Source organism: Asparagus officinalis, chromosome 1 (genome assembly GCF_001876935.1).
Source record: "Asparagus officinalis chromosome 1, Aspof.V1, whole genome shotgun sequence".
In the NCBI taxonomy this organism is placed as follows: Eukaryota; Viridiplantae; Streptophyta; class Magnoliopsida; order Asparagales; family Asparagaceae; genus Asparagus; species Asparagus officinalis.
In genome coordinates, this window is record NC_033794.1 from 128,987,872 (window position 1) to 128,998,423 (window position 10,552).

Sequence of the window (10,552 nt, forward strand, 5' to 3'; positions counted from 1 at the left end):
TTGTTTTTAAATCTATCTGCTTCTAAGTTCTACCAATTGAATTTCTTACTTCATAAAAGAAGATGGCATTTGAAAATCATTCTTTTTCTTTCTGCTAGTTGGAGACTGCGAAGGGAGCAACTAGCATATACTGGTCTCCAGAAAAGAAATCAGCATGTGATACGGGTTTTTGCTACTGCACGTGTATGCATCAAGGCTTTTACATGTAATGTTGATATTTGTTTGGTTTGATAGTCATGTAGGTATGTCCTTAAGACCTTGACATAGTGTAAGTAAATGCAGAGAATATGACTAAGATTATAGTGCCTTGTCTCATGATTATCAACTTTACATGTAGAACCAAAAAGATTGTTGTAAAAGGGAGAAAACAGACTACTCGGATATCTGATTAATGCTGAATTTGAGAGTCCTTATGGTTCTAATCTTTAAACTACAAGTAACAGTTTTTAACAAATTGGCATCATGCTCTTGAACAAAATATTAATGTTGCACAAGTTCTATTTGATTTGTGTTAATAGTTTTTTCAGTTAATAATTATGTGAACATGATTCTCAAATATGGTATCTTTAATTAAATATCTAAATATAAAAATCATTCAATGGCTACACATTAAAGTTTAGAGGATTTAACACAGAATGAAGTTTAGAGGATTTAACACATTAAGAACTATCTATATTTATATGCCATCTACACAATTTCTATTGTTTTGATTAGGGCATGATGGGGACTAGATATTAGGTGTGTGAGCATGCTTGTAACAATAATTTTTTAAGCAATATATGATAGATAAAATTTGGCATGTAGACCAGTAACCTTTTATAACATTTGTTATCTTAATATGTTTTCTCCAATACGGTACACAATTATCCTTTTAACTTGCGATTCATGTTGTTGTTATTTGGTACTGTAATCATTGTTATGGTTGTTCTTACTGTTGTTTTGTTGTTCCTATTCAAGATGTTTTGGTCATTTTGAACATGCTTATTAGTATAATTGTGAAGCTTGGTAAACATTGTACAAACGATGTAGAGATTAACTTTCTAAGAGAAGGAACCCGAAAGTAGTAAGATTGTCGGAATAGGTGATCGTCCTATCTTTAATGAGCTCATGTATATGGCTTTAGGACAGGTGAACTATGGGTTAGGAGGAAGTATTTTCTTAAGATGTAATTCATATAAACCATATAGAAACTTGTGTGACAGAGCAAATCAAGAAATTTGTTGTGTATCTGTGTGTAAGGACAGAATCAAAAGTCTGCAGAGAAAACATATTTTGAACCATAAGAAGTCTTACAATCATGTAAAACTTCCAAGAATGTAACTCTCATCAACACAAACCAACCTATACTAAGTATTCTATGAAAGCATTGCTTCAAAAAAACTGCACTAAACGGTTTACACCCGCAAACTCTGGCCTGATTTCAGCCTAATACTCAATTTGAAAGGTTATATATGTTTGTCCTGGTTCCAAACATACATCACATGCAGCCCTAAGTGATATAAAGAGTTAAACAACAACATAAAGGGCAGCTAGGCTTCGTGAATCCAAGTCTTTCATTATTCTTTAGGATAATATCATGTAGATCTCATTAAGTTTGGCACTGATTGTTGGTTGCCTAACACAATCCTCTTCTTTTATCCTGGGTTGAGACATGCAGTAAAATGATAAACATTAAAGCACACTGCTGAAGAAGTTAAGGGATAACAGGTAGTATGAAAAATAAAATACATTTACTTTTAAGTGTTTTTGAATATAATAATAACCATTTTGAGCTCATCGTGTTTTTATTCATGGAAGAAATTTGTTCTCTTCTTCCACCTGGCGCTTTTTTATCCATCTCTAAAACTTGGGGTTGGTATGTTTCATTCTCTTAAGACTTTTGTCTAAGGAGAGAAGCTATGTGACTGTTGTTTTTTTATATGGCTTTTATCCATCTCTAAAACTTGGGGGTCGGTATGTTTCGTTCTCTTAAGACTTTTGTCTAAGGAGAGATTTTATGATTTTTTTTTTTTTTTGCCCTTTTCTTTATCGAAGAGGTAATTTCTATTGTTGATGACAGACACCGCAAGGAAAGCGTACTAAAGGCAATGACATTATCATGGTTGATCCTTTAGAAGCCAAGAGGTTGGCAGCCCAACAAATGCAAGAAATTAAAGCCAGAGAGAAACGCAAAGTGAGTAAATTTTGAATTTGTTTACTGCAATTTGGAGTTTAAGGTTGGTCTAGTTTTTGGTGTTGATGAAAACAAAAGATGATAATCCATGGTCCTGAATCTCCTGATACTTATAATCTGCTAAAAGTTGTTGCATCGTTGTCTTGGACAATTTGTGTCCTACATAATTTTTTCTCCAGGAAGTCATAGAGAAAAAATGGCCTTTTTGTGTGTAATAAATGCAGATTTTTGACATATAAAGATCAATTAAAAGAAAAAATAACAATGTATATAAAAAGGCATGCTTGAACTGCAAACCAATGATTAAAACAAATATTAATTTGATTTTATGCTCCAAACCAATGATCAATTTATTCATGTGAAGACCTTCCAATCATTAAAGCAAAACATTGGAAATCATCAACTTGCTGTTAATATTATTGCATTATCAAGAATCATCAACCTTAAGCCTTCCCCATTGAATGGTGTTCTCTATGTAACATGACTCAATATGATGCACCATTTATATTACTCTTGACCTAAAGCTCTGGAGCACACAAGTATAGACATGATAGCAGTTGCATAGACTCAGCAAGCTAATTGGTGGATAAGAAATATATGTTTCCTTAAAAGAGTAGGACACACCAGAACACCACAACAAGGTATTTGTGCGTAGAAAGCAAATGCCTATAAGAAAATTTACAGTAACAGAACAATGTGTTTGCACATTATAAAACTAGCGTTATGCCCACTTTCAAAACTATGTTATATACAATCAATTTACAAGATCCATTTCATTCATTTCAATCTATATGTTTTGGATGGTATATAAACAAAACTTAGGCATGTTAGGTTGTAGTTACTCATGAGTCAAGTGATTGTAAAAAGTAAAGGTTTTCCGACAATACAACTAAAAAGGCAATGAGAAATACGTCTTAGAAGTATTGAAAGATCATGACTTTTGGTTTATACTTGTTTTGAGACATTTAGATCATGATGAATGGAGCGGATCATCCATTGGAATAATCTAACCCATGCATCAAGATGTCCCTACTATTGTATTGTTAGAAAACCGTTAATTTTTCCAACCACTCAATGCATATGTAGTATATGGCCGACACACATGATTTTTTATTTGTAGACATTATAAGACATATAGATCAAGATGAACGGAGTTGATCGTTAAATTTCATTGCATAATATGCATTTTTACGAGCGGGCATAACTAAGCTAGTTATGCCCTAGGAACAAATTAACCCGCCCCCCCATCACACACACACACATATACACACGTATATATATATATATATATAGATGTGTGTGTGCGCGCGCGCATACATGTATACATATATAAACACATGTGTGCGTGTGTGTGTGTGTATTTATACACACACACACACAAATTTTCATGAGGAGATTCTTTAACTTTCTACAGTATTGCTCAATTTATTTCGCTTTTATGTTGAGACTTACCCTAAACATATTAAAGTTTGTTAACTCAAAATTTTGACGTCCCTTTTGACTAAAATGTAGTCCATCATATACAAAGAAAAGCATATAATATTATACATGTCAAACTAGCTGGGTTTGGAAGTAACAAAAAATATATTACTAAAAAATTGATGACCTATTTAAGGACAACCAGATTTAAAAAGTTCTGACAGACTAATTCCTTTAAAGTAGGACCCATAAGGATATGTTAGTACCTTATGTTCGTTCAAGAGGGAAAAAGAAAAGGATATGCCTATATTTGTGTTCTTACATGAAATTCTTATTCTTAGTATCCATACTTTCTTTTGTATGACACCTCATTCAAAATCATGAAATTTTGAAATTTTATGAATACAGAGACGACGACAAATTGAGGCCATCAATGGAGCATGGGCAATGATCGGTCTCACAGCAGGGTTGGTCATCGAGGGTCAAACTGGACATGGCATGTTGGCTCAGGTTAGTTGGGCATTAATAGTAATCATATTCTGACCAATTTTATGTAAGATTAATTGCGTATACATGTATACATGTCGTGTACTATGAGATTGTAGTTATTTATACCCTCCAAGCTATTTTATTAACGCCTAAACCCCTATAACTCCACACGACATTTTTCTCCCAAGTTATGTTGAGATGCACGGAAATCACGCATGTGATGATGAATTACATTTGTCCTCAATTTAACTGGGGGGAAAACTAATATGTAAATCGATGGCAATGTAAAGTACACCATTTGAGATTTAGTGCGTCCAAATGCTATAAAAAAGTTTATGGGGTATAAGTGGCTACTCTACTACATTATAGGGTGTATCTGCAATTAACTCTTGCATCTATGATCACGACAATGATCTCTGGTCTCGTTCCTTTTTAGGTGGCAGGATACCTGGAGGCCATCACAGGCTTATTCACTCGATAGCATGCTTACCTCCTAATAGTGTACAATTCGCTGGTGAAACTAGTCATTTTTTTTTAATAAAAGATACACGATGTTATATTAGTTTTTTCGCCTGCTGTTCTGAATCCTAGCAGAATACAGCATGTGAATGATAAATTGTAAGAATTTCTGTTCTATGTGAACTACAGGCTTCACTAACTTGGAGGTGCCTATCGTTCAAAATATAATCTAGTGTTCTATGTTCTTTTTCTTGCATATGCATAAGATGAGGGAATGTGCTTCTATGAATTATTGAATTTTGAGTTCTCAAGTTTCCGCAGGCTGAAATTCATTTGTGAGATGTAAAGGGCAAGCCTAGGTGTCTCGGAAAGAACATATTTTTGAGAGTTTACAGGCAAAATGTAAGCTGAAATCTGTCTAAAAGTATATTTGATTGGCAGCGTCTAAATCCAGAAAGGATATATGCAAGATGCCCATTTTACATCAGCTTACAAACAGAATAGTTCATTTGGGGCACGAAAAGAAAATGGATTTGCTCGTCCAGAGATCATCGTCATACTTTCAGCACCATTTTCTTTTTCTTTTGAGTTAATGAAATCAGCAGCTCTGAAAAGTGTGGATTGCATTTGAACCCATCACCATTTTCTACCTCATTGACTAGTCAGGGGTAAAAAGTTTACATATGATTTCCAGTCAGGGGTAAGAAGTTTACATATGATTTCCAGAGATAATAAATAAGTTACAAAGAGCCTTCATTGATAACAGGTTATGAAACATGGTAACTGTTAGAATTTTTAAGATGGATGCCACCGGAAAGAATCTATTCATTGGAGCATGATGAACTTTAAATCATCGTAGTACACAGCCCGAACATGGACCCTTTCATCAATAAGCTTCAGATTGGAGCATGATAAACTTGAAATCATCAGTAACAAACAGCCAGATCGTGGACCCTTTCACCAATATAAACTTACATTATGATATCTTCACCATCAAGATCTCACCACAGAACTTCTTGGGCACTTGATCCAAATCTTTTCCTTCTTGCCATGCTTGACCCACTAAAACTCCTGGTCCGCAATGGCGTACATAAATAACCAAATGATCATCGAATGGCCAACGATGTTCCTCTGTCAACATGATATGCCAAAGTGAGAATGAGATCTATATAAAGTAACACTAAGCATGTTGCAGTCCCTAGGTTATCAATATGGAATTGCATCACAAAAGTAGAATGTCATGATAGAGTATAGATGGTTGATGGTTTGAAGAACTACAGGCTTGGAGAATTGTCCATAAATTGTTGCTTGTTGTACAATAGCTATAAAAGGAAGGAACTTCTTTGTGGAAAAAATGTCACAGTTGATCTCAAGGGGCAGGCACAGATAAAAGGAACAAACTGCATTTATAAATATCACAAGAATGGCATAAAACCCAACCTTATTATCACTCCCAAGTCAGCTTCAAGACTTCCAAGTATTAACCAAACAGAAAAATTGCCTTTATATACTAGTATCAAGTCGTTATTGATTCACAAGTTGATCCTTCTGACCACCATTCATGGGAATTGATGCATACTTTTTTTAATGTATCTATATGTAAATCGCATCATGTGAGTTGTGATATTGACGCAACCATATAAAGGACTGTTAAGATTTAGGCAACTCATAAAGAATAGATTACAAGGGAAAAGAGAGAAGATTGTTGTGCCTATAATTTCACTTGATAGTCAATAATGCAATCTCTACAGCCGTCTTCCTTATTAACCTCCGTTACTCACTCCCACTTTAGAAAATAATAAACCTAGAAAAGAAATGCTTTTTTTTCTTTGCTTAAGGAGGCTGCTCTACGCTGGTTGGGAAATAGATATCAAACTTCAATCTTAAACTTTGGTGTGTACAGACATCTTATCTTTTGGGGCTTGCTAAAGACCAAACCATTAAACCTACAAGTTATTATTTGCATTTCGACAATCCTAAACCCACCTTTTAGGTCGTCTTAATTAAACTTGGTTCTAGCATATAGCCGAAATGTAATCAACAACAGAGGTAATTTAGAGAAGTTTTATCTGCTGTCCTCATAACTTTCAACGAGTTATTAATCCAGTTTGGTTGACAGAGGGTATTAGTTTATGGTATAAAAATATAGCTGGTCATCATCTGTGGACGTTTTCAGTTGTGCTAATTTCTGTTTTGTCCTCTGCATTGGAATTTTATTAACAATATTGAACTAAAAAAAGCCCCCTTTCTGGTTAGATTTTTATTTAATTGTTGCATTTATTTATTTATTTATTGCATTTGTTGTTAATATATATATTAGGCGTGCATCACCTTCTCTTTAGTGGGAAACTTAACATACTTGGAGAAAGAATATCACAGACAATATTATTAGTTATGGGTCCAAAGCATCCAGTATGTCAAATATCTTAATTTTAATGTATAAATCTAAAATTTTATTTTCAAACATAGGACTCCTGCCAGACTTGCCAAATTAAATGAGTACGTCTCAAATTGATCCGTATGCAAGTGATCCAGTCAAATCATAAATTTTCCAAGCTTAATGCAAAAAGTTTGAAATTTAATCATCTAAGGCCTAACTACCTGGTTTGGGGAAGCCTTCAGGGAAGTCATGAAGATCCAATAGGCCATCATCAAACTCATAAGCTAAATCGCAAGGTTGTTCTGTTGACATGACCTCCGTAACCTGTCGTACTGTGAAGTATAGCGGACCATATAGATTTGCTACACTAGCCGGAATCAATCCACCTGCAAATATTTTTTTATAAAAAAATATTGTTGAATTGTCTACAATGCTACAGACACCAGCCTAAACCAAACAGAACACATTAGAAGACATAAATGCGTCACAAAAGTCATAGAATTCCAGATAAGGATGCACAAAAACAGATGGAAAGAATAGATACACACACACCATGCAGAAACTCAATCTTTCTTCGCACTTGAGTGGAAAAAGGAACAACAAAACGTGAGTGACATGTTGAAAATGCAACTGAAACGTAATATCTCTGGGTTTAGACAAAAAAGCCCACTGTAGAGTCAACATATATAAACTTAAAGATCCTTCTCAAGTTAAAGTTTCCTCATTACATATGCAAAGCGGCCATCTGTTTGATTATAGAGTGCACTTATAATTTATTAGAGAGAAAGGCTGCAATACAAAGCGAAAAACAGAAACGTCTAGAAAAAACAAAGAACAGTTTGAGAGTTTCACAGTTATTTAGTGATTCTGGAGACTGAACAAATCGATAGTGAAATATGAAGGGGGAAAACTCTCCACATGTTACTAGCATACAAAATACTAGGATGTAGTCATAAGATTTTAAGGATATGCCGATATGGGTAATGATATAATAATACTTACCAAAGATCATTCGTCCATACAAACCCCCGTCATTGCCACGAAAAATAGCCTGAATCATGAGAAAGTTTCTAACAGTATTTCATAAGTTCGGTACAACATATAGTGAAACAGGCAAAAGCAAATGGTAAAAAGATGATGTTCAGAATTTTCATGCGAAACTGTACCTGCTTAAAGTCGTTTATCCAACTCCAAGTGATAGGCAAAGGTCCTGTTTCACAAAGTTGATCAGAGGACAGCAAATCAATAGAACAAGTAGCTCAGAGCAAGAGAGAAAGTTAACTTGATTAATTTGATGGCAAAACAGAGAGTAGATATTAAGCATTTTGATTGCAAGAAAATCTCTACATATATCATATCAAGTATGATAAGGAACATGAACATTACGCACATATGATATAGACCACATATAGTGGTGAATCTCTTGCTATCTTATTCATGGAGGACCACTATCTCTTGCCACGTTGTTACAAGAATGAAACAGAATTGTATGTTTGGTAAACAATAAACAATTTGTAAATAGTGTAATCAGTAATTTCACATCAGACATGCTGAGTACTAGTCTTACATGATAATTGATAATCGTGGAGCCAGTTAACCACTTCTCAATTCCACAAGTATAAATTTTGCAGATTTATGGAAAACGATTCAAATGAAAACGGATAAATCATCATGTTTGATTTATGCACCCAAAAAAAAAGTCCAATAAACATATGACATAAGCACCTTTGCTTGTCCTACAAGCCCAGCGTTCCTGTGTTATTGGACTATCACCCATATGCAACAAAGTAGATGCACTTTGCTTGGCCAGCTTAGCATCCTGATAGCGGGTTCCAACTATTTCCCACATCCTAGATATGAGTCTGCATAGACAAATATTACAAATTACATCCTTTTTCTTTGGAAACATAATTGAGACTATAGCCACCCATGTAGAGTATAAATCAAAGAAGATGCATCATGAACACAGTGAAGAGCATCCCACAATAATCAATAAATCGTAAATCACCTAGGTTCAAGCGTAGAAAGTAAACGAGGCCTTCTTTCTTCAGGAATATCTCCAAGCTTCTTCCTGTATATGAGGCAAATTGACATTATAAGTTCAGTACACAATCATCCACAAGGAACATATCTGAGTCTTATGAAACTAGCAGATTGTAAGAAAAAGAATCAGCAAATGTAATGTTGATGGCTAGGTGTCAAATGTCCCTTCCACTACACCAAAACTCCAAAGTCATGGTGAGGACTGAGAGTTGTATGTTATAATCTAATATGGCTCGCAGGTCTAGCACCCTTTCATGGGAAAAATCTGGACTCACACAGCAGTATCTTTTTTCTTAATGCACTTTAAATTTGTGTCTAGTGGAAGTTTAACTTTGGTTGTGAAAGGGAAAAATCTGGACTCACACAGCAGTATCTTTTTTCTTAATGCACTTTAAATTTGTGCTTAGTGGAAGTTGAACTTTGGTTGCTTTAATACCATGTTAAAGGTCCCTTCCAGTCTTCCACTACACCAAAACTCTGAAGAAGGTGTAAGCATCGCAGGTTGTGATTTTATATGCTAATGCTAGATACCTACAAGAGAGGGATCTTCTTTGGAAGATGGATGTTACTTATGAAGCACTAGAATCATGAGAACTAAGAATTTGGGATTTAGCTTATGCATGAAAATGTAGCATTACGCAGGAGGCCTTCTTAGTAGAAAATTTGCGGAGATTGGGGTTTCTTCACCGAGAAGTCAACTTCAGGGCCTCGTATAGAAAAATCATGATCTCTATAGTACATAAATATCAACAGGAACGCTCAAAGTAGATGCAAAAACATATAAAGTCCATCCAAATGGCAACATTCATGTGATTCCTGTAGAGTTAAACTATCCACACAATCAACTGCCACTTGAGCAGTGACAATAATGAACTAAAAGATGATACTAAGCAGTGAAGCGTAATGAATTAATCATTGAACAGAATCATGACTAGATGCTGAATACAAAATTAGAACTTTCATCGTTAAACCTGATGGGCTAGCCAGGATAAATTCAAGAACCCCGCAACTCCCGGGAGTTTGACAAAACCACCCTGAACTTTGGAGAAGTTTCATCTGCTAAGGAATTTGCTCCGAAAGTCCAGGAGTGTTTCGTTAAACTCCCCAAAGTTCAGGGGGTTTCGTGAAATTTACGCAGCTAATAATCCCGTCGAAGCAAACAATCAAACAGACAGAGGGCAAACAGACAAACAAACCAAAGATAGGCAGCGGGGTTGTAGGAATCGGGATCGATGGGGATGAGATCCTTCGGGGGATCGAGGAAGCAGGCGATGTCCTGCTCATCGAGATACGATATCCTCCCCCCTCCGAGGATCTCGTAGGGCTTTTCGTCCCATGGCCAGGACAAGTTATCGCCGTCCCCCTCGATTCCTCTCGTCGACGACGCCTTGATTTGTTGCCTAATTGAGGGGTAGGGTGCGGGTTTGAGAGGGAAATCCAAGCGGAATGAGGGAAATGAGGGGGTTTGGTTGAGATTAGGGATAAATTGGAACGGATTAGGGTAAATTTGGCGGGAGAGAGAGAACATGGCTTGGAGCTGGACCGGACTGGACTGAGGGCTCAGCTAGGGGATTGCTGAGGGTTTAAGG

The 10,552-nt window shown here is 35.7% G+C and overlaps 2 protein-coding genes across 2 annotated transcripts in view; one reads left to right on the forward strand and one right to left on the reverse strand.

The window, feature by feature from the left end:
- LOC109845577 overlaps positions 1–4,796 on the forward strand; it is a 5,858-nt gene extending 1,062 nt beyond the window's left edge. Inside the window, exons 2-5 of the mRNA XM_020414876.1 lie at positions 99–183; positions 2,060–2,173; positions 4,001–4,102; positions 4,518–4,796. Coding sequence (XP_020270465.1) covers positions 99–183; positions 2,060–2,173; positions 4,001–4,102; positions 4,518–4,562 — 346 coding nt within the window. The 3' untranslated portion in view covers positions 4,563–4,796. The remainder of the gene's footprint in view (positions 1–98; positions 184–2,059; positions 2,174–4,000; positions 4,103–4,517) is intronic.
- LOC109845408 lies at positions 5,140–10,552 on the reverse strand. Its single transcript, XM_020414687.1, has 7 exons — positions 10,160–10,552; positions 8,929–8,991; positions 8,646–8,782; positions 8,087–8,130; positions 7,923–7,971; positions 7,142–7,306; positions 5,140–5,671 (listed from the first exon to the last, which is right to left on the reverse strand). Exons 1-7 carry the CDS (start codon positions 10,489–10,491, stop codon positions 5,517–5,519), a joined length of 945 nt encoding a protein of 314 aa, XP_020270276.1. The 5' UTR covers positions 10,492–10,552; the 3' UTR covers positions 5,140–5,516.

What these genes read in the sequence shown, in the direction of transcription:
- LOC109845408 (XM_020414687.1), bottom strand. Translation starts at nt 10,491, where the DNA reads ATGTTCTCTCTCTCCCGCCAAATTTACCCTAATCCGTTCCAATTTATC. An exon ending in AACCCCGCTGCCTATCTTTG is followed by an intron (nt 8,992 to 10,159) that starts GTTTGTTTGTCT and finishes CCTCATATACAG; the next exon opens with GAAGAAGCTTGGAGATATTC. An exon ending in GGCTTGTAGGACAAGCAAAG is followed by an intron (nt 8,131 to 8,645) that starts GTGCTTATGTCA and finishes TTTGTGAAACAG; the next exon opens with GACCTTTGCCTATCACTTGG.